Raw genomic sequence first — 24,230 nt, 5'->3', positions numbered from 1 at the left:
CTGTGGCCAAAGCCAGACCAGGAAGGGCTTTGCATAGACAGTAGGTTCTAACTCAGTCAGTGTACAGGTGAGATACGTGTGCTGAGGAAGAGCTGACCTGTGCCAGACCCAAAGGGATGACGTCTCAGGGAAGGAGAAGACCACAGTCACATGGACAGGGCGTCAGTCAGAGTGGGGACACAGACTGGTCTTTTTGCTCCAGGAGGGATAACACCACTGATGACACTGATGACAGCTCTCCCCACCCCGGGAAAACCCGCTGTAAAGTCCACACAGGCTGTGACTGTCGTCAGCCCCAGTCTACATCCTCACACACAGAAATGCAGGTGTGAGGCCACAGCCTCAGGGACACAGGGAGGTGGCGGAGCGGAGCCCTAAGGAGCTCCCAGGAGCTGTGTGTCCTCAGTCCTCAGCAGACTTGGGGTCCTCAGTGTCCACCCTCAGGGAGGAGATGCTGAGCTTCACGAGTTCCTGCAGACACTCAGTTGTGCACAGGAAAATGCAGCCCACTGGGCAAGTCAGCCGTGCTGGGAAGACGAGCATCTCAGCACAAATGTCTACTGTGTCCACAAAATTAACTCTGTGTTTAATTACTCTGAACAAACCTCCTCTAGAGTGATTCTTGAGGCTATTTAAGCTGTTCAGATGAAAAAACAGTCAAGAAAGCCAAGGGAAATATAAATGCTTTAGTAATTCCGATAGACATTAAATTGTACTCAACTCCATTTGAATTCAATGTGATTATTACATGTATATTTTTCTCTGATGTTTGCATATGGAGTAAGTAAATATCAGCTAATTAGAGAAGAAAATAAAAAATAAGAGTTTGTGTCTAACAAATGGCTGGTACCTGAATGTGTGGTGTGCATTTGTTGAGTATGGGAAACACGTTTGTGGGATTAAAGTCTCTTCCCCAAATCTGCCATTGTTCCCTGAAAGCATCTTTTTTCCTGACCAGCCCTCCTTCATCATTTCATTCCTCAACAGTCTTCCTGGTCTGGGGAGGGGGACCCCAGGAGGGCCTGAGTTCTCTGAGGGCACAGTCAGCACCCCCTCACAGGGGGAGCCCCATATACAGGACTCTATTCACTGCTTTCTTCTTTTTATACAGAGGTCCCTCCGGTGTGCAAATATCCACTCAGGTCACAGGGTAGAAACAGAGCACCAGCTCACTTAAATTCAGGCTCCTCCTGAGGCTTGAAGAGACTTGTGGGAGTGGTGACTCTCATCTGCTCGAAGATGAACCCACTGTGGACCCTCCTCTTTGTGCTGTCAGCCCCCAGAGGTGAGTGTCTCTGGGTCAGACATGGGCACGTGGGGAAGCTGCATCTGAGCCCATGGGTCACCGTGCTTCTCTCTCTCCACAGGGGTCCTGTCCAAGGTGCAGCTGCAGGAGTCGGGTCCCAGCCTGGTGAAGCCCTCACAGACCCTCTCCCTCACCTGCACGACCTCTGGATTCTCATTGACCAGCTATGGTGTAAGCTGGGTCCGCCAGGCTCCAGGGAAGGCGCTGGAGTGGCTCGGTGGTATAGATAGTGGTGGAAGCACAGGCTATAACCCAGGCCTGAAATCCAGGCTCAGCATCACCAGGGACAACTCCAAGAGCCAAGTCTCTCTGTCAGTGAGCAGCGTGACACCTGAGGACACGGCCAGTACTACTGTGCGAAGGACACAGTGAGGGGAAGTCAGTGTGAGCCCAGACAAAAACCTCCCTGCATAGGGGCCCGTGACCACAAGGGGGCATTCAGGACTCAGTACACAGCTGAGCCCTGGAGCAGGTGCAGAAGAGGCATTGGGCAGTGGGGGGCCGGGGGGGAATGCTCCTCAGAGCGTCTCTTTCCTCCTATTGCCCAGGAGGTGCAACTCAGACCCTCTTCTGTGTCCTGGTATTTCATTGTTGTGGTTTATGTCACTCTCAGACAACTGTGTGCATAGATATTTTTTAATTTTTCCTTGAAGCATGGATAGCTTTATGCAAACACACACACCAACACACATAATACTCAACAGCTAAAATTTTTTCTCCTTCTTCTTCTCTCAAAGGAGCTCAGTAAAACAATTGACTCATTAATTTCAAACCTGTTAACTATCCTGAAAGGAAACACAAGATATTTAAACATTTTCATCTTTGTTTTGTTTTTGTACATGAGGAAGGAAGAGACTCAACCTCCTTCTTCCTGTCAAACTGCACATTAGAATCTGCAGCAAGCAGCGTCAAAGGCTCCAGTGTCAGGGTCCCCAGTGCTGCACATGCAATGATTCTCATCATTCACAGATTCTGTCCTGCAAATTCACCCACATGCTAGCTTTTATTAGCATCTTAACATAAACACTGTTACCTTGTGTCCTTATATAGACATTGACAGTTTGGCCAGTTCACTGAGTCACTCAACACACACACATTCCAGGTGAGGGCAATCAGGGTGATACCATCTCGCCTCAACGTCTCTGAAGTCCACACCCCATTCTGAGCTTATGTCTGGATCATTCATAAGGGGAAATACAGAAGTCCTCAGGTGGATTTGTCCGTGAGGCCAACATGGAGCACACCACTGTCTGTCCTCTCTCCCATCACAGTGACCGTCACTGGCATAGGGAAAGGAAGCAGGATCTGTGCTGGCTCAGCCCTGAGGAAAGACCCAAGGACTGAGAGGACGAGGGGCTGAGCTGAGATGGGCAAGGGGTGGGAGGTGGGGGCCGTCAGGGCGGAGACTCTGGGCTCAGAAAGGGGGACCTGTCCTGGGATCTGGTTCCAAGCCATCTGATAGACACACTGCTTTCCCACCCTTGCTCGCCAACCATGTAAATTCAGAAGGCGCTCACGGCGATCCTGGAATGACCAGGGTGAGTGTGACCACAGCCTCTCTGGATTCACAGGAAAAGAGCTCCGCAATGCAAATTCCTCTTCAAGCTCCAGGGTAAAAACCACCCCTGGGCTGTGAGAGCTCACCCCTCTCTGCTCACACAGGATGGGGGTCTCAGTGAATGCAGAGCTGTTGAGTGGAAAATGAGGCTTTGGGGTCTTCTCCTCTGCCTGGTGACAGCTCCCCAAGATGAGGGTCTCAGGTGCAGACACGGGTCTGTGGGATAATGGTGACGGCAGGTGACTGACAGGGACTGATTCTCCTTGTCCCCAGCTGGCCTGTCCCAGTGCAGCTGCAGGAGTAGGGCCCAGAACTGCTGAAGCTCTCACTGACCCTCTCCCTCACCTGTGCCATCTCTGGTTGCTCCATCACCAGTGCTTACTGGTAACCAGTACTCCCTGCAGCTAAGCTCTGTGATGACCAAGGACACGGCAGTGTGTTGCTGTGCAAGAGACACAGTGAGGGGAAGGCAGTGTGAGCCCAGACACCAGCCACCCTCTGGGGGCTCCATGACCACCAGTGGGTGCTGGGGACACACAGTTGTGTGTTGCAGGACCAGGTGCAGATGGTGATTGACAGCTGGTCTCCTCTCAGGGGGCTTCCTCTCCTTGTAGCAGTTTTTCTGGGGACCTTCTCTGCATTCATGACTCTTAGGTACCTCCTCAGTCTCTGAGGCAGAATGGTGGTTGGGATAGGGGAGGATATCCTCACTGCACGAAAGGGACGGTCTCTTAGGGTTGCTTCCGCTTGTCACTTAGGCCCGTTCTCTGGACATTTGGTGTAAGCTCACTAAGTCCACAGGAGAGGCTCTGTGTGACTCAGCAGTGCAGCTCAGCACAGCAGGGCCAGTGAACGAGCTAGCCAGTGGTCAGCAGTGTAAGTGCAGCTGGACTCAGACAACAGAGGTGTATAAACCCAGAGCCAGGGAAGAACCCCCTTGGTGGTGATAACTGAACTGACACCTCACTCACTGCATCAGCCATAGTTCTCTCCACGGAGACCCAGCGGGACCTCCACACCAGCCTGAGATAGAAGCTGAGTGTGCTGACACCACGCAGAGATGTAGGAAGATGAAAAGATTTTGTCATCTATGTTCATGCATCTACGTCTGTGGTGTCCTCAGACTCAACTTCTACATCAAACTGGGGTGGGAGTCCCACTGAATTTCCATGGAGAAAACTATGAATAATGCTCTGAGTGTGGTGTCAGCTCTTTGAGCACCACCGAGGGGCATTCCTCCCTTCACTAATTGACAGGCTCTAGTAGGTGCAGTAGCTTCTGTCATTTGGGTGGTTTTATGGCAGATAGAGGATACATACTAAAGGGAAGCTTGTACTTGAAAAGCAATTCCTACTTGATATCCTCAGCTCTCTTGTCAAGCTATGAGCCACCAGAAGTTTATATGAGGACAAGACTTTCAATGAGAAAGTACTATACATCTAAGGAATATACAGAATATTCCCTGATGAATAAAGAAGCCATTGTGAGCACCATCTTCGTGTTCAGCCATCCCTTCTGACTGTCTCATGGAACAAACACTACCTTTAGCTCATGGAATTAGTGATTTTAAATCACTTTTGTCCTAATATATGCATGCTGGTCACTCCAGTCATGTCAGACTCTTTACCACCCAAGGGACTGTAGCCCATTAGGTTCCTCTGTCCATGAAATTTTCCAGATAAGAATACTGGAGCGGGTTGCCATGCCCTCCTCCAGGGCAACTTCCTGATGCAGGGATGGATCCTGTGTCTCTTACATCTGCTTATTGGTAGGCGGGTTCCTTATCACTAGCGCCATCTTGCGATCATTATGTGAGTCTCCTTCAGCAGAAATCACACAAAGTGAACAGAGTAAACAATGAGAAAGTGAAAGTTGCTCAGTTGTATCCAACTCTGCGACCCCACGGACTACACAGTCCATGGAATTCTCCAAGGAAGAATACCGGAGTGAGTAGCATTTCCCTTCTCCAGGGAATCTTCCCAACTCAGGGATCAAACCCAGGTCTCCCAAACTGCAGACAGATTCTTCACCAGCTGAGCCACAAGGGAAGCACAAGTACACTGGAGTGGGTAGCCTATTCCTTCTCCAGCAGATCTTCCTGTCCCAGGAATCAAATCCTATGTTGCAGGATGATTCTTTACTATTGAGCTGTGAGTTCAGTCACTCAGTAATGGCTGACCTTTCCCAACCCCATGGACTACAGCATGCCAGACTTCCCTGTCCATCTCCAATTCCCAGAACTTGCTCAAGCTTATGTCCATCCAGTCGATGATGCCATCCAACCATCTCATCCTCTGTCATCCACTTTTCCTCCAGTCTTCAATCTTTCCCAGCATCAGGGTCTTTTCCAATGAGTCTGTTCTTCAAATCAGGTGGCCAAAGTATTGGAGCTTCAGCTTCAGCATCAGTCCTTCCAATGAATATTCAGGACTGATTTCCTTTAGGATAGACTGGTTTGATCTCCTTGCAGGCCAAAGACTCTCAACAGTCTTCTCCAACACCACAGTTCAAAAGCATCAATACTTCAGTGCTCAGCTTTCTTTATGGTCCAACTCTCATATCCATACATGACTACTGGAAAATCCATAGCTTTACAAGACGGAATTTGCCCAGCAAATAAAGTCTCCCCTTCTTAATGCATTGTCTAGGTTGGCCAAAGCTTTTCTTCTAAGAGGATGCTATTGGGAAAGCTTGAACTGAATCGCGGAAGCCCAAACAATGAGAAAAATCACAAGCCAATGAAACAAGGAGCCCAGATGCGGGTGGTCCCAGATTTGGTGAAATCAGCAGTTCATGTACCTGGAGAGAATGAACAACCTTCCACATGGCACACCCATATGTCAGCCCCTCACCCAGGGGACCCCCCTCATGTACGAATGTGATGACTGCATTCCCTAGTCACATGGGGACATGGAAAGGGGCTGGGAGTAGGGGGACAGCTCCTATCAAATTACCTCAGGAACCCAAAATCACAGAGAGGCACCTTATCCTGCCTTCTGAATAAAACTGGAGCACCAGGACGTAACAGTCTCCTTACCGTGGTGCTTTCTGAATTCCAGCCTCTTGGAAGAGCTTCGGAATCTGAGCCTAAAATAAGTGCCCTGCTGAGTCCTTCATCCCTGTCTCTCTATGTTGGTCAAGTCTGTCCAGGCTCCTCTGACTCTTAGTGACATTCGAATTCTCCTTCGCCTCACAGGTCAAGGACAACCTCACCTGGAACCTGCTGGTTCCTGCATCAAGAGGTAGTGTGTGTGGAAACTGTCATCTCCATCATTAAAGCAAGGAAATTCTCAACACCAAAACTTTCCCTGGACCTAACAGAGTCCTAACATTGTAGGGGAATCCCCCAGCACAAACCAGAGAGCTGGGCAATCCACAGTCCAGGTGAGATCTGCCCATGGAAGTGAAGCTTCAGGAGGAGCACCTTCACAGTAATTACTACCAATTCCTGCAGGACCAGCAATAACCACTGTGAGGATGAGAGATCCTGGGGATTGCAGTCCATGGTTTGTGGGATATAACTCCACAAATATCCAGGTCTTCAAGGTGAGTGTTCTTATTTATCCCTTCAGGACACCTGACGAACGAAGGGAAGGCCAACACTGAGAAATGTTAACACCTAACCAGAAGGTTCATCAGCAGACCCTCCATGGAAAGCTCTTCCCCCAGCTTCTCCAAGGAGGTGAACAGAAATTCTTGTCACTGCAGACCTACGGAGGGGTCATAACTCATGGCTAAGTGAAGGGACTGGACCAGGGCACTGCAGCCCAGGAGGGAGTATTATTCGGACGGGCCAATACTGAAAACCCTGGCGACGCTCAGAGCCCAGACCCAGATTCCCTGAGTCATGGGTGTTCAACCTCAACAATGCAGGTAGCCCTTACCCACATGTGACCTCCAGGGACCTGGAAGAGCTACGATATGCAGCCTCTTTGAGGAGGGGAGCTAGTGTGCAGCTACCACAGCCAGACAACATCCAGGAGGCAGGGCGCTGAGGCTCTGGTACCCACGGCTGGAGACCAGGTTTGGAGCCCTCACTACTGGCCTCAGACCCGCTCTCTCCTGCCTGATCGACAAGGCCAGTATCCCTCTCCTACTCTTGGGTATCTGACGATCTCAGGAATATTTATGAAGTTTCCATTAGAGACTCAGAACAGGGGAAAGCAGGTTTGTCACAGAGTCCTGCTGGAGAACACGTGGCTGACACAGCAGTGGATCTGTCTCCCCAAAGACCTCAGGTCCTGAAGTCCTCGGGCAGGTGGTCAGGAGGGACGGTGAGAAGCAGGATGGAGTCTGAGGATGGATGCACCCCGAAGCCGTCCTGCTGAAGAGATGTCCTGCCAGGGGACACGCACACAGCTGACCTAGCTTCTCTGCAGGGTTCTGTTGTGTCAACCCTCTCCAGTGTTCCTTCCCGGAGAATCCCATGGACAGAGGAGTCTGGTGGGCTACAGTCTGTGGGGTCTCATAGGGTTAGACACGACTGAGGTGACTGAGCACGCTCAACCCCCCATTCCCTGGGTGAGCACTCCCTCAGGGCAGCCTCACCTGTGTCAGCTGAAAAGGGCTCTGCCTCGTCCTCCTCTGATGTCTCAGGTGTCTCCTCTCACAGGTGTGGGCACTAGTAGACCCTCAGATGTTTGTGCTGTGAGTTGTCAGGGGTGACTGCACTGGTTTTGGACAAGGGGGTTCATCTGGACCTTCAGGTGGGGCCCCTGCAGGATCCAGGTGCTGCAAGAACAGGTGATCTCATGAGGAACCGTAGGTGGAGTGGGCATCGAGCCCCATGCTTCTGCGTGCAGCTATCTGTGACATGATGTTAGCCCATGGGGGGCTCCAAGAGCTGAAGGGACCCCAAGCCCTTGAGAGCTCTGGACTCACTGTGAGTGTCAACTCATCGGTGCACCTGCAGCCCCAGGGAGGTGACGTCTAGGTGTTCTCACAAACTCCTTCCTTGTGGTCTCTCTACAGAGTGTGTGCATTTATTGAGGCTCTTTCTGCTGCTGCTGCTGCTGCTGCTGCTAAGTCACTTCAGTCGTGTCCGACTCTGTGCAACCCCAGAGACAGCAGCCCACCAGGCTCCCCCGTCCCTGGGTTTCTCCAGGCAAGAACACTGGAGTGGCTTGCCATTTCCTTCTCCAAAGGCTATTTCTCGAGAAGATTAAAAGAACATGCAGTCTCTAGAAGAATACTCTGAAGGTAGAACACAGCCACTTAATACCAGACCAGAAACACTGCTAGGACTGCCCTGTGAGCCCAGGCAGGGGGTGCCCAGGACCCCAGTGCAGGGCTGCTTCGCAGGAGCATGTGAGGAGGGGGCCAGGGAGTCTCAGAGACAGAGTCTTCTCTTTTCACTGAAAACAATAACTAGCAGGACAAGGACTGGTGATGTTAAATGTTGGGGCCTGTTGGGATTACACAGCACAGTGAGGCCATGAGAAGTATGTGAGGATATATCTGAAACTGTGTATGAGTGTGTGAATGTATGTGAGTGTGTTATGTGAGCATGCGAGTCTGGATGTGTGTGCATGTTTGTGTGTGTGTGAGTGTGTATATGAGTGTGTGAATGTGTTTGATTCCATGTGTGAGTGTGGATGTGTGTGCATGTTTGTGTGTGTGATGTGTGCATGAGTGTGTATGTGTATGTGAGTATACTTCTGAGTGTGAATGTGTGCATGTGTTTGCTTGTGTTTGTGTGTAGGTGTGTATGTGAATGAGCATGTCTCTGTGTGACAGGTGTGTGTGTTTCTGCGGTGATAGGTGTCTGTGCGTGTGTAGGCATGTGTGTGTTTGACAGGTGTCTGTGTGACTGTGTGTGTATGTAACACGTGTGTGAGTGTGTGACAGGTGTGTATAGCAGGTGTGTGTGTGTGTACTCGTGTGTGGATGACTGTATGTGTCTGTATGTCTGTGTGACAGGTGTGTGTGTTTGTGTGACAGGTGTGTGTGTAACAGGTTTTTGAGGGTAATAGGTGTGTGCGTGAAGGGATGTGTGTGTGACAGGTGTGTGTGTGTGACAGGTGTGTTTGTGTGACAGGTGTGTCCGTGTGAAGGGGTGTGTGTGTTTGTGTGACAGGTGCATGTTTGACAGGAGTGTGTGTGTGTAAAGATGTGTGTATATGTGACAGATGCGTGTGTGCCTGTGTGTGTCTGTATGTTTGTGTGACATGTGTGTGTGTGTAACAGGTCTCTGTGTGTGTAACACGTGTGTCTGTGTGTAAAACAGGTTTGTGTGTGAAGGGGTGTGTGTATGTGTGTGTATGACAGGTGTGTGTGTGTGACAGGTGTGTCCATATGTCTGAGGGGTGTGTGTGTACAAGGTGTGTGTGTGTGTGAATGGGTGTGAGTGTGTGACAGCTGTGTGTGTGTCACAGGTGTATGTGTGTGTGTGTGTGAAGGGGTGTGTGTGTAACAAGTGTGGGTGTGTACAACAGGTGTATGTGTGTAACAAGTATATGTGTTTATAACACGTGTGTGTGTGTGAGACAGGTGTGTGCATGTCACAGATGTCTGTGTGTGTGTGAAGGTGTGTGTGTGTGTGACAGGAGTGTGTGTGTGTCAGTTTTGTTTGTGAAGGGCTGAGTGTGTGTGACTTGTGTGTGTATGTGACAGCTGTGCCTGTATTTCTGAAGGGGTGTGTGTGACAGCTGTGTCTGTATGTCTGAAGGGGTGTGTGTGACAGGTGTGTGTGTGACAGGTGTGTTGTGTGTGTGGAAGGTGTGTTGTGTGTGTGAGTGTGTGTCTGTATGCCTATGTGACAGGTGTGTGTGTGTGTGACAGCTGTGTCTGTATGTCTGAAGGGGTGTGTGCGACAGGTGTGTGCATGTTGACATGTGCGTGTGTGTGGAAGGTGTGTTGTGTGTGTGAGTGTGTGTCTGTATACCTGTGTGACAGGTATGTGTGTATGTGACAGGAGTGTGTGTGTGTGTAACAGCTGTGTGTGCTTGTGGGTGTAACAGTTGTGTGTTTGTGTGTGACAGGTGTGTGTGTGACAGGTGTGTGTGTGAGACAGGTGTTTGTGTGTCTGTGACAATTTTGTGTTTGTGTGTGTGTGCGTAAAAGTGAGTGTTGTGACAGCTGTGTGTAACAAGTATGTGTGTGTGTAACAGATGTGTGTTTGTGACAGGTGTGTGTGTGACAGGTGTGTGTGTGACAGGTGTGTGTGTGTGTGTGATTGTGTGTGCCTGTATGTCTATGTAACAGGTGTGTTTGTGTGACAAGACTGTGTGTGTGTGTAACAGGTGTGTGTGTGTGTACCCCATGGACTGTTGCGTGCCAGTCTTCTTTGTCCTTTCTATGCAAGAATCCTGGAGTGGGTTGCCATTTCCTACTCCAGGGAAACTCACACCCGGGGAGTCAACCCAGCTCTCCTACATTGCAAGTGGATTCTTTACCACAAGAGGCAAAATTCTCGTTATCTACAGAACACTGTAGATAGAAAACCCTAAAGACTCCACACAAAGCTACGAGACCGCACTGAACTCAACAGGTCAGAGTGGGTACCAGCATCAGATTGCTCATGGCTTAGGAGTTGTTGGGGACTCTCTGGATCCCACGTCTGATGCCATAAACTAAACCCCACAGAAACCAAGCGGCAGTGGATTTGGGGATGTGTCTGCAGCCTTCCAGTTCCGTGAGACGAGAAGCATATTTGGGTTTTACAGGTGGTCCAGTGGGATCACGAGATCAGAGAAACTACTGGAGAGTGGACAGCCTGTTAGGCGTGCACCACAAGACTCCACTGGCTTTGATGATGGATGAAGGTGTTGAGCCAAGGGATGAGGACACATCCAGAAGCTCAGTGACCGGGATGGCAGAGGCCAGAGTTCCAGGGCCAATTCAGGATTCTTGGCCATGTTGCATAGCACCGGGCACAAGTGACCCCACAAACTCGGAGGCACAATGAGGTGGGGCCTCTCCCCAGAGCTCATTCATGTCTCGGGAAACTGGATCTGGCACAGAAGACATGCTCGTGCAGAACTGCTGTGGCCAAAGCCAGACCGGGAAGGGCTTTGCATAGACAGTAGGTTCTAACTCAGTCAGTGTACAGGTGAGATACGTGTGCTGAGGAAGAGCTGACCTGTGCCAGACACGAAGGGGTGACGTCTCAGGGCAGGAGAAGACAACGGTCACATGGACAGGGGGTCAGTCAGAGTGGGGACACACACTGGTCTTTTTTGCTCCAGGAGGGATAACACCACTGATGACACTGATGACAGCTCTCCCCACCCCGGGCAAACCCGCTGTAAAGTCCACACATGCTGTGACTGTCGTCAGCCCCAGTCTACATCCTCACACACAGAAATGCAGGTGTGAGGACACAGCCGCAGGGCCACAGGGAGACAGGGGAGCAGAGCCCTAAGGAGCTCCCAGGAGCTGTGTGTCCTCAGTCCTCAGCAGACTTGGGGTCTCAGTGTCCACCCTCAGGGAGGAGATGCTGAGGTTCACGAGTTCCTGCAGACACTCAGTTGTGCACAGGAAAATGCAGCCCACTGGGCAAGTCAGCCATGCTGGGAAGACGAGCATCTCAGCAGAAATGTCTACTTTGTCCACAGAATTAATACTGCGTTTAATTACTCTGAACAAACCACCTCTAGAGTGATTCTTGAGGTTATTTAAGCTGTTCAAGATGAAAAAACAGTCAAGAAAGCAAAGGGAAATATAAATGCTTTGGGAATTCGGATAAACATTAAATTGTACTAAACTCCATTTGAATTCAATGTGATTATTACATGTATATTTTTCTCTTTGTTTGTATATGGAGTAAGTAAACATCAGCTAATCAGTAAAGAAAAAAAAAATGAGAGTTTGTGTGTAACAAAGGGCTGGTACCTGAATGTGTGGTGGGCATATCATGAGTAAAGGTAAACACGTTCGTGGAATTAAAGTCTCTTCCCAAATCTGCCGTGTTCCCTGAAAGCATCTTTTTTCCTGACCAGCCCTCCTTCATCATTTCATTCCTCAATCGTCTTCCTGGTGTGGGGAGGGGGACCCCAGGAGGGCCTGAGTTCTCTGAGGACACAGTCAGCAACCCCTCACAGGGGGAGCCCCATAGACAGGACCTCTATTCACTGCTTTCTGCTTTTATACACAGGTCCCTCCTGTATGCAAATATCCACTCAGGTCACAGGGTAGAAACACAGCACCAGCTCACTTAAATTCAGGCTCCTCCTGAGGCTTGAAGAGACTTGTGGGAGTGGTGACTCTCATCTGCTCCAAGATGAACCCACTGTGGACCCTCCTCTTTGTGCTGTCAGCCCCCAGAGGTGAGTGTCTCTGGGTCAGACATGGGCACGTGGGGAAGCTGCATCTGAGTCCATGGGTCACCGTGCTTCTCTCTCTCCACAGGCGTCCTGTCCCAGGTGCAGCTGCAGGAGTCGGGCCCCAGCCTGGTGAAGACCTCACAGACACTCTCCCTCACTTGCACGGCCTCTGGATTATCATTAACCAGATATGGTATACACTGGGTCCGCCAGGCTCCAGGGAAGGCGCTGGAGTGGCTTGGTGATATAAGCAGTGGTGGAAGCACAGGCTATAACCCAGGCCTGAAATCCCGGCTCAGCATCACCAAGGACAACTCCAAGAGCCAAGTCTCTCTGTCACTGAGCAGCCTGACACCTGAGGACTCAGCCACATACTACTGTGCAAGAGACACAGTGAGGGGAAGTCAGTGTGAGCCCAGACAAAAACCTCCCTGCATAGGGGCCCGTGACCACCAGGGGGCGCTCAGGACTCAGTACAGAGCTGAGCCCTGGAGCAGGTGCAGAAGAGGCCTTGGGCGGTGGGGGGCCTGGGGGGGATTCTCCTCAGAGCTTCTCTTTCCTCCTCCTGCCCAGGAGCCGCACCTCTGACCCTCTTCTGTATCCTGGTATTTCATTGTTGTGGTTTATGTCACTCTCAGATAACTGTGTGTGTATATATATTTTTTTAATTTTTCCTTGAAGCAAGGATAGCTTTATGCAAACACACACACACACATAATACTCTACAGCGAAAATTTTTTCTCCTTCTTCTGCTCTCAAAGGAGCTCAGTAAAACAATTGACTCGTTTATTTAAAACCTGTTAGGTTTGAAAGGACACAAGATATTTAAACATTTTAATCTTTCTATTGTTTTGTACATGAGGAAGGAAGAGACACAACCTCCTTCTTTCTGTCAAACTACACATTAGAATCTGGAGCAAGCAGTGTCTAAGGCTCCAGTGTCAGAGTTCCCCAGTGCTGCATATGCAATGATTCTCATCATTCACAGGTTCTGTCCTGCAAATTCACCCACATGCTAACTTTTATTAGTGTCTTAACATAAACACTGTTACCTTGTGTCCTTATATAGACATTGACAGTTTGGCCAGTTCACTGAGTCACTCAACACACACACACATTCCAGGTGAGGGCAATCAGGGTGATACCATCTCGCCTCAACGTCTCTGAAGTCCACACCCCATTCTGAGCTTATGTATGGACCATTCATAAGGGGAAATACAGAGGTCCTCAGGTGGATTTGTCCCTGTGGTCAACGTGGAGCCCACCACCATCTGTCCTCTCTCCCATCACAGTGACCGTCACTGGCACAGGGAAAGGAAGCAGGACCTGTGATGGGCTCAGCCCTGAGGAAAGACCCAAGGACTGAGATGATGAAGGGCTGAGCTGAGATGGGCAAGGGGCAGGAGGTGGGGGCCGTCAGGGCGGAGACTCTGGGCTCAGAAAGGTGGACCTGCCCTGGGATCTGGTTCCAAGCCATCTGATAGACACACTGCTTTCCCACCCTTGATCTCCAACCATGTAAATTCAGAAGGCGCCCATGGGGATCCTGGGATGACCAGCGTGAGTGTGACCACAGCCTCTCTGGACTCACAGAGCTCCTCAATGAAAATTCCTCCTCAAGCTGCAGGGTAGAATCCACCCCTGGGCTGTTGGAGCTCACCACTCTCTACTCACAGAGCATGGAGGTCTCAGTGAAGGCAGAGCTGTTGTGTAAAAGATGAAGCTTTGGGGTTTTCTCCTCTGCCTGGTGGCATTTCCCCAAGGGGAAGGTCAGGCATCAGGCATGCATCTGTGGGGGTGATTGTGACAGCAGGTGACTGACTGGGCTTGAATCTTCTTGTCCCCGGGTGTCCTGTCCCAGGTGAAGGTGCAGGAGTCGGGCCCAGAACTGGTGAAGCCCTCGCAGATCGTCTCCCTCACATGTGCTGTCTCTGGTTACTCCATCACGTGGTTATGGTGGGAGCTGGATCCACCAGGCCCCAGGGAAGGGGCTAGAGTAGATGGAAAGCATATATTATAATGGTGACACTTACCACAGCCCCTCCATCAAGAGCCACACGTCCATCTCCAGGGGCACGTCTAAGAACCAGTCCTCCCTGCAGCTGAGCTCTGTGACCACTGAGGACACAGCTGTGTATTACTGTGCAAGAGACACAGTGAGGGGATGGCAGTGTCAGCCCAGCCACAAGCCACCCTCCAGGTGCCCCATGACCACCAGGGGGCTTGTGGGACACACCGAGCACAGGGCTGAGCCCAGGAGCAGGTGCCCTGGGCTTGGAGGGTATGTTCGGGAGAGCCTGTGCTTTCCTCTTCCTGCCCAGGAGTCAACCAGAGACCCTCCTCTGTGTCCTAATGTCTCACTGCTGTGCTTTACGTCACCCTTGGCATATTGTGGGAATATGCATGTTTTTGCAGTTTTAATTTTCTGTTGAAGTAGAATGGATTTTTTTACATACACATTTAATACTCAAGAATTAAGGATAATTTTTTGGTTTACTTTTCTTCTCCTCATAGGAACTCAGCATATCCCTGAGGCCCATCACCATTTTCCTGGTGAGTCTGAATCTTGAAATTTTTGAAGGTTCTGAGAAGACACAGGAGATTTTCAGTTGCTACAATTTTTGTTGTTTTTGTAGTGGAAGCAAGAGACTCACTCTCCTTCTTTCACTGAAACTGCAAAAACGGGTAGAATTCTGCCGTGTCCAGTGTTAGAGGTGCTAGCACAGAGAGCCCCAATACTGCGTATACAGACATCCTCGTTATTCAGATTCCGCATTTGCAAGTTCACCTACTTTTTAGCTACTATTAGCATCATAAAATATATACCATTTTTTCACGGTCATTAATGGACATTTACAATGTGGACTGTCTTTAAATCATCCAACACACGCATATTTCTACTTGAGGGCAGTCAAGCCCATTCCCTCATGTTTCATCCAATCATGTCAATCAGTCTCCTTCGTGTTCACTTTACTGACGTATTTTCACATTTTGTGCTCCTTATGTGACAATTTCCCTCTTTAAAATGACCCCGTGTGTAGTCCTCACGCACAGGCTAGTGCCTCTAAGCACCCATTGCTGCAAGCTAACTTTAAATAGAAAATATGTCTCTCAGAAAGGTTAATTCAGCCAAGAATGGTATTTCTGGGCATGTGAGCTTGACATTGATGCCTCAAATATAAATATCATTTTTTAAGGTGGGATTCAGATCTCAATCTTTGTTTTTTGAGGTAGCCTTGGAAACTTGGTTGAGTTCCAAATACAGATGGTAAAATGGAGATTTATGGACAAGAAGGAGATGGACTGGACAGAAAATGACCATGAGGAGACTTCAAGTTCTGCAGGTCCTGGCTAGACTGTCTCCCAAGGATTCTTGGTCAATAGACATCAAGGAGATCAAAATCACCTGGGAGACAGCAGGTTTAATGAAATGACTCCAACATTGAGAGTGATCAGAGATCAAGGGTAAGCATGCTCACTAGTCTGACTTAGGTGTCTTGATAAAACTAGGAAAGGATGGACACAGAAACCCACAGGTCAAGACCTCGTTGAGAAACAAATTTCAGGAAGCCAGAGAAAAATGTGGTCAAGGCGTCCTTGTCACCTTGGGAGTCAGCATTCTTATCTTCATGGCCTAGTCCTCTGAAAGTCAGCTTTAATCCAAAGGAAGATGATCTGTCTGGTCCTTCCCCATCCTGCTGGCATCTGTGAGCTGTGAGCATCTCCCGGGTCTGCGGAAGGTGGAGTGATGTAGTGACCTCTGTGAAGAGGTCTCATGCTTTCTCCTCCCCAGGTGTCCTGTCCCAGGTGCTGGGGCGGGAGTCAAACCAGGACTATTGGAGGCCCTCTCCTCACCTGGTGTGTCTGTGGATTCTGCATCACACAGAGTACTGACTGCTGGGACTGGAGCCCTCAGTCTTAAGACTCAGAGCTGCAGTGATGGGGTGCTTTGGTCCTGGGAACAGCACAGCATAGAGCATGTCTCTCCAGAAACCACTCTCCATCCACAGAGACATGTCCATCTAGCTCCATGAGGACCTAGGACACAACCCTGTGTTGTTGTCCCAGGAGGTCCAGGGAGAAGTCAGACCCAACCCACGTAACGCTACCTGCACGGCTGCTCCAAGCACCAGGGGACACCTGCGTTCATCAGGAAACAAGAGGACACTTTTCAAGGCAGGAGAGAAAATGTCATGATGGGCTTTTCTCTCAGAAGCTGGGGTCTCTCCACTGGAACATTCCCTCCCCTGAAAGCTCCTTCCACTGTCACCCCAGAGAGCTTTCCTGTTTCTGAACCTGGGACATGATTTCATGGAGTCAGGCTGGTCTATCTTTCCCCATCTGTCTTAGGACAGGCTGCACAGAAATATTTCCTCAGGGGACCTATTAGGTCACTACTTTCTGTTACTTGCTGTCAACTTTTTAATTATTAATACTTCTACTTAACTTCGAGTCTGCTTTCACCTTCAGATGGATTTCCAAATCCTCTCAGGCTGAAGTTCTCCCCAGCCCTGTTAGACTCTGTGTCTTTCATTTGAATAGTGAGTAGTATTTGAAGTTGGCAATGATGTCATAGACCACTGGAGTGACTTTTTCCCCAGAGGACACTTGAAAATGTCTGGACACCAGTTAGGCTGTATCGTAAGGGATGAACTGTAGGTGGCTAGTTCTGCATTTGGTAGACAGATAAATGATAGATGAAATAGAAATGAAGATAAAAGGAAACAATGCAAACAATTGTATCCTAACAATATGGTTCAGTACAGTCCCTCGGTCCTGTCTGACTCTTTGGGATCCCATGAATCACAGCACGCCTCACCTCCCTGTTCTTCACCAACTCCAGGAGATTACTCAAACTCATGTCCATCGAGTCAGTGATGCCATCCAGCCATCTCATCCTCTGTCATCTCCTTCTCCTCCTGTCCCCAAGCCCCCCAAGCATCAGAGATTTTTCCAATGAGCCAACTCTTCGCATGAGGTGGCCAAAGTATTGGAGTTTCAGCTTCAGCATCAGTCCTTCTGATGAACACCCAGGACTGATCTCCTTTAGAATGGACTGGATGTATCTCCTCAAGGTCCAAGGGACTCTCAAGAGTCTTCTCCAACACCAGAGTTCAAAGGACCAATTCTTCAGCACTCACCTTTTTTCATACTCCAACTCTCACATCCATACATGACCACTGGAAAAACCATAGTGTTGACTACACGGACCTTTGTTGGCAAAGTAATGTCCCTGCTTTTTAATAGGCTATCTAGGTTGGTCATAACTTTAAATAACCATAAAAATTTATCTGTAAATTCAGTGAGTAGTTAAAGCTCAGAAGTGCAAAGGTGATACGTGAATGTACTTGAAGATATTTGTAAAACATAAATATTCAAATAATTGGTAAATATTTTTCTAGCGCACTCCTCAGTCACGTGGTGATTCTCTGTTTTCTCTCTATGAAATCATCACATACATTACCAGTTGGCTGCCATTTTTATTCCTTCCAGCCAGTGGATGAGCGACCTTAATTTTACATCATCCCCAGCATTTGATCGCTTTAGTATTTTGTACTTTAGCTCCTCTAAAGGTGTGTAATAGCATCTCATCCTCCTGTTATTTCATGCTTCCTAAGTGGTCAAACAGGAGATGCCAAGAGTGAACATCGACATTTTGGAATCAGCCAACTAAGATGGACTGGAATGGGTGAATTTAACTCAGATGAACATTATATCTACTACTACGGGCAAGAATCCCTTAGGAGAAATGGAGAAGCCATCATAGTCAACAAAAGAGTCTGAAATGCAGTACTTGGATGCAGTGTCAAACACCACAGAAGGATCTCTGTTTGTTTCCAAGGCAAACCATTCAATATCATGGTAATTCAAGTGTAGGCCCCGACCAATAATGCTGAAGAAGCTAAAGTTCAACGATTCTAAGAAGACCTACAGGGTCTTCTAGTATTAACATCCAAAGAAGATGTCCTTTTCATTACAGGGGACTGGAATGCAAACGTAGGAAGTCAAGAAACACCTGGAGTAACAGGCAAATTTGACCTTGGAGTGCAGAATGAAGCAGGGCAAAAACTAATAGAGTTCTGCCAAGAGAATGCACTGGTCATAGCAAACACCCTCTTCCAACAACTTAAGAGAAGACTACACACAGACATCACCCAATGGCCAACACCGAAATCAGATTGATTATATTCTTTGCCGCCAAAGATGGAGAAGCTCTTTAGAGTCAGCAAAAACAAGACCAGGAGCTGACTGTGGCTCAAATAAGGAACTCCTTAATGGCAAATTCAGACTTAAATTGAAGAAACTAGGGAAAACCACTACACCATTCAGGCATGACCTAAATCAAATCCCGTATGATTATACACTGGAAGTGAGAAATAGATATAAGGGACTAGATCTGATAGAGTGCCTGATGACCAATGGACGGAGGTTTCTGACAATGTAGAGGAGAAGGGAGCAAAAACCATCCCAAAGGAAAATTAATGCAAAAAAGCAAAATGGCTGTCTAAGGAGGGCTTACAAATAGCTGTTAAAAGAAGAGATGGGAAAAGCAAAGGAGAAAAGGAAAGATATACCCATTTGAATGCAGAGTTTCAAAGAATAGCAAGGAGAGATAAGAAAATGTGGAAAAATTTGGAAAATGCAGCAGGGGCCACAGGACTGGAAAAGTCAATTTTCATTGCAATCCCTAAGAAAGGCAATGCCAAAGACAGCTCAAACTACCGCACAAATGCATTCATCTCAAACACTAGCAAAGTAATGCTCAAAATTCTCCAAGTAGGTTTGAATAATATGTGAACTGAGAACTTTCAGATCTTCAAGTTGGTTTTAGAAAAGTCAGAGCAACCAAAGATCAAATTGCCAACATCTGCTGGATCATCGGAAAAGCAAGAGAGTTCCAGAACAACATCTATTTCTGCTTTATTGACTATGCCAAAGCCTTTAACGATGTGGACCACAATAAATGGTGGAAAATTCTGAAAGAGATGGCAATACCAGACCCCCTGACCTGCCTCTTGAGAAATCTGTATGCAGGTCAGAAAGCAACAGTTAGAACTGGTATGGAACAGAGTGGTTCCAAATAGGAAAAGGAGTATGTCAAGGCTGTACATTGTCACCCTGCTTATTTAACTTATGTACAGAGGACATCATGAGAAACGCTTGGCTGGATAAAGCACAAACTGGAATCAAGATTGCCAGGAGAAATAACAATAACCTCAGCTATGCAGATGACACCACCCTTATGGCAGAAAGTGAAGAACTAAAAAGCCTCTTGATGAAAGTGAAAGAGGAGAGTGAAAAAGTTGGCTTAAAACTCAACATTCAGAAAACTAAGGTCATGGCATCGGGTCCCATCACTTCATGGCAAATAGATGGGAAACAGTGGAAACACTGAGATACGTTATTGGGTGGGGGGGCTCCGAAATCACTGCAGATGGTGACTGCATCCATGAAATAAAAAGACACTTACTCCTTGGAAGAAAAGTTATGATCAGTCTAGACACCATATTGAAAAGCAGAGACATTACTTTGCCAACTAGGTCCGTCTAGTCAAGGCTACGGTGTTTCCAGCAGTCATGTATGGATGTGAGAGTTGGACTTCAAAGAAATCTGAGCCCCGAAGAAATGATGCTTTTGAACTGTGGTGTTGGAGAAGACTCTTGAGAGTCTCTTGACCTGGAAGGGGATCCACCCAGTCCATCCTAAAAGAAGTCAATCCTGAATATTCATGGGAAGGACTGAAGTTGAAGCTGAAACTCCAATACTTTGGCCACCTAATGCTAAGAGCTGACTCATTTGAAGAGACCCTGAGGCTGGGAAAGATTGAAGGCGAGAGGAGAAGGGGATGACAAGGATGAGACGGTTGGATGGCATCACTGACTCCATGCACTTGAGTTTGGGTAAACTCCAGGAGTTGGTGATGTGACGTTGGTGACACCAGGGAGGCCTGGCGTGCTGTGGTCCATGGGGTCACAAAGAGTCAGACAGGACTGAGTGACTGAACTGAATGGAAATAGTCAGATGATAAAACAATATCTATATGAAAAGACAGGGCCATCTTATACTGTGTCTTCAGTCCTCTTCCTGGATGCCATGATTTCAATGTAGCTCATAAACCACATGCTCCCCTAACCAAATTCAAATACTGAGAAGAAAGAGACTTCACAGGGACCCAGAAAGACCCCAGGGATGGTGATAACGCTCCATCCCCACTTACAAGGACAGGGCTGGCCCACATGGAAACTGCTCCTCATGCTCCAGGGTACAATCTACCCCTGGGTTGAGGGAGCTCACATTCCTCCTCCCACAGGGCCGAGGTGTCAGGGAAGGCAGGGTGGTGGTGTAGAAGATGGGGGTGTGGGGTCTTCTCCTCTGCCTGGTGACAGCTCCCCAAGGTGAGGGTCTCAGGTGCAGACATGGGTCTGTGCGGATGGTTGTGACTGCAGGTCGCTGACAGGGACTGATTCTCCTACCCAGGTGTCCAGCCCAGATGCACTACTGCAGTCGGGCCAGAACTGGTGAAGCCCTCACTGACCGTCTCCTCACTTGCACTGTCTCTGCTTACTCCATCACGTGGTTATTGCCCCAGGGAAGGGGCTAGAGCAGATGACATGCATAAACTATGATGGTGACACTTACTACAGCCCCTCCATCAAGAGCCACATCTCCATCTGCAGGGACATCCAAGAATCAGTTCTCCCTGCAGCTGAGCTCTGTGACCACTGAGGACACGGCCATGTGTTGCTGTGCAAGAGACACAGTGAGGGGAAGGCAGTGTGAGCCCAGACACCAGCCACCCTCCGGGAGCTCCATGACCACCAGTGGGTGCTGGGGACACACAGTTGTGAGTTGCAGGAGCAGGTGCAGATGGTGATTGACAGCTGGTCTCCTGTCAGGAGGCTTCCTCTCCTTGTAGCAGTTTTTCTGGGGAACTTCTCTGCATTCTTGACTCTTAGGTACCTCCTCAGTCTCTGAGGGAGAATGGTGGTTGGGATAGGGGACCGTATCCTCACTGCACGAAAGGCACAGTCTCTTAGGGTTGCTTCCTCTTGTCACTTAGGTCCGTTCTCTGGACATTTGGTTTAAGCTCGCTAAGTCCACATGAGAGGCTCTGTGTGACTCAACAGTGTGGCTCAGCACAGCAGGGCCAGTGAATGAGCTAGCCAGCGGTCAGCAGTGTAAGTGCAGCTGGACTCAGACAACAGAGGCGTATAAACCCAGAGCCAGGGAAGAACCCCCCTTGGCGGTGCTAAGTGAACTCACACCTCACTCACAGCATCAGCCATAGTTCTCTCCACGGAGACCAGCGGGACCTCCAGGCCAGCCTGAGATAGAAGCTGAGTCTGCTGACACGACACACAGATGCAGGAGGATGAAAAGATTGTGTCGTCTGTGTTCGTGCATCTACGTCTCTGGTGTCCTCAGGCTCACCTTCTACATCAACCTGGGTGGGGGTCCCACTGGATTTCCATGGAGAGAACTATGAAGAAAGGTCTGAGTGTGGTGTCAGCTCTTTGAGCACCACCGAGGGGCATTCCTCCCTTCACTAATTGACAGGCTCTAGTAGGTGCAGTAGCTTCTGTCCTTTGGGTGGTTTTACGGCAGATAGAGGACACACACTAAAGGGAAGCTTGTACTTTAAAAACAATTCCTACTTGATATCCTCAGCTTTCTCGTCAAGCTACGAGCCACCAGAAGTTTATACCAGGACAAGTCTTTCAAGGAGAGAGTACTATACATCTAAGGAATATACAGAATATTCCCTGATGAATAAAGAAGCCATTGTGAGCACTGTCTTGGTGTTCAGACATCCCTCCTGACTGTCTCATGGAAGAAACCCTACATTTTAGCTGATGACTCTTACTGATTTTAAACCACATATGTCCTAATGCATGCATGCTAGTCACTCCAGTCATGTCAGCCTCTTTACCACACAAGGGACTGTAGCCCATTAGGCTCCTCTGTCCATGAAATTTTCCAAGCAAGATTCTGCAGCGGGTTGCCATGCCCTCCTTCAGGGCATCTTCCTGACCCAGGGATTGTTCCTGTGTCTCTTACATCTGCTTATTGGTAGGCGGGTTCCTTATCACTAGCGCCATCTTTCAATCATTATGCGAGTCTCGTTCAGCAGAAATCACACAAAGTGAACACAGAAAACAATGAGAAAGTGAAAGTTGCCCAGTTGTATCCAACTCTTTGCGACCCCACGGACTACAGAGTCCATGGAATTCTCCAAGGAAGAATACCGGAGTGAGTAGCATTTCCCTTCTCCAGGGCATCTTCCCAACCCAGGGATCAATCCCAGGTCTCCCAAACTGCAGGCAGATTCTTCACCAGCTGAGCAACAAGGGAAGCCCAAGAACACTGGAGTGGGTAGCCTATCCCTTCTCCAGCAGATCTTCCTGTTCCAGGAATCGAATCCTATATTGCAGGATGATTCTTTACCAACTGAGCTAACAGTTCAACCCCTAAGTAATGGCTGATTTTTCACAACCCTGTAGACTGCAGCATGCCAGACTTTCCTGTCCATCTCCAACTCCCAGAACTTGCTCAAGCTTATGTCCATCCAGTCGGTGATGCCATCCAACCATCTCCTCCTCTGTCTTCCCCTTTTCCTCCCTGTCTTCAATCTTTCCCAGCATCAGGGTCTTTTCCAGTGAGTCAGTTCTTCAAATCAGGTAGCCAAAGTATTGGAGCTTCAGCTTCATTATCAGTCCTTCCAATGAATATTCAGGACTGATTTCCTTTAGAATAGACTGGCTGGATCTCCTTGCGGTCAAAGAGACTCTCAACAGTCTTCTCCAACCAGTAGTTCAAAAACATCAATACTTCAGTGCTCAGCTTTCTTTATGGTCCAAATCTCATATCCATACATGAGTACTGAAAAATCTGTAGCTTTACTAGATGGAATTTGTCCAGCAAAGTAAAGTCTCTGCTTTTTAATGCACTGTGTACAATGGTCATAGCTTTTCTTCCAAGGAGCATGCTGTCAGGGAAGCTTAAACTGATCTATCGGGGAAGCCCAAACAATGAGAAAAATCACAAGCCAATGAAACAAGGAGCCCAGATGCAGGTGGTCTCAGATTTGGTGAAGTCAGCAGTTCATGTACCTGGAGAGAATGAACAACCTTCCACATGGCACACCCACATGTCAGCCCCCTCACCCAGGGAACCCCCTCATGTACGGATGTGATGACTGCATTCCCTGGTCACACAGGGACATTGAAAGGGGCTGGAAGGAGGGGGACGTCTACTCTGAAATTATCTCAGGGACCTGGAATCACCGAGAGGTGCTTTATCCTGCCTTCTGACTAGAACTGGGACACAAGGACGTAACAATCTCCTCACCGTGGTGCTTTCTGAAATCCAGCCTCTTGGAAGAGCTTTGGAATCTGAGCCTAAAATAAGTGCCCTGCTGAGTCCTTCATCCCTGTCTCTCTATGTTGGTCAAGTCTGTCCAGGCTCCTCTGACTCTTAGTGACATTCAATTTCTCCTTCGACTCACATGTCAAGGACAACCTCAGCTGGTATCTGCTGGTTCCTGCATCAAGAGGTAGTGTGTGTGGAAACTGTCACTTCCATCATTAAACAAGGAAATTCTCAACACCAAAAGTTTCGCTGGACCTATCAGAATCCTAACAATACAGGGGAATCCCCCAGAACAAAATCAGAGAGCTGGGCAATCCACAGTCCAGGTGAGATCTGCCCATGAATGCGAGGCTTCAGCAGGAGCACCTTCAGGGTAATTACTATTATTCCTGCAGGACCAGCAATAACCACTGTGAGGACGAGATGTCCTGGGGCCACACTCCATGGTTTGTGGGATATAACTCCAGAAACATCCAGATCTTCAAGGTGAGTGTTCATATTTATCCCTCAGGACACCTGACGGATGAGGGGAAGGCCAATGCTGAGAAATGTTAACACCTACCCAGAAGGTTCATCAGGCAGAGCCTCATGGAAGAGCTCTTCCCCCAGCTTCTCCAAGGAGGTGAACAGAAATTCTGGCCTACTACAGACCTACAGAGGGGGCAGATCTGACAGCTAAGAGAAGGGACTGGACTGGTGCACTGCAGCCCAGGAGGGAGTAGAACATGGATGG

At 48.7% G+C, this 24,230-nt stretch overlaps 1 pseudogene and 1 gene segment (V, D, J or C); both read left to right on the top strand.

Annotated features, from left to right (window-relative positions):
- Positions 1 to 1,202: 1,202 nt before the first annotated feature.
- LOC113889254 lies at positions 1,203 to 3,896 on the top strand (annotated as a pseudogene).
- An 8,124-nt stretch (positions 3,897 to 12,020) lies between these two features.
- On the top strand, positions 12,021 to 23,983 carry LOC113889251 (the record flags this gene model as incomplete). The annotated part of the segment is given in 4 exon segments: positions 12,021 to 12,130; positions 12,213 to 12,520; positions 13,989 to 14,083; positions 23,893 to 23,983. Coding segments are annotated over 4 exon segments (540 nt in total), but the record flags the coding sequence as incomplete, so codon positions are not given.
- Positions 23,984 to 24,230: the final 247 nt, after the last annotated feature.

The sequence above is a fragment of the Bos indicus x Bos taurus genome, unplaced genomic scaffold, assembly GCF_003369695.1.
Source record: "Bos indicus x Bos taurus breed Angus x Brahman F1 hybrid unplaced genomic scaffold, Bos_hybrid_MaternalHap_v2.0 tig00011650_arrow_arrow_obj, whole genome shotgun sequence".
In the NCBI taxonomy this organism is placed as follows: domain Eukaryota; kingdom Metazoa; phylum Chordata; class Mammalia; order Artiodactyla; family Bovidae; genus Bos; species Bos indicus x Bos taurus.
The sequence above is the reverse complement of the archived record's forward strand: the minus strand, read 5'-3'. Positions and strand labels throughout refer to the sequence as shown.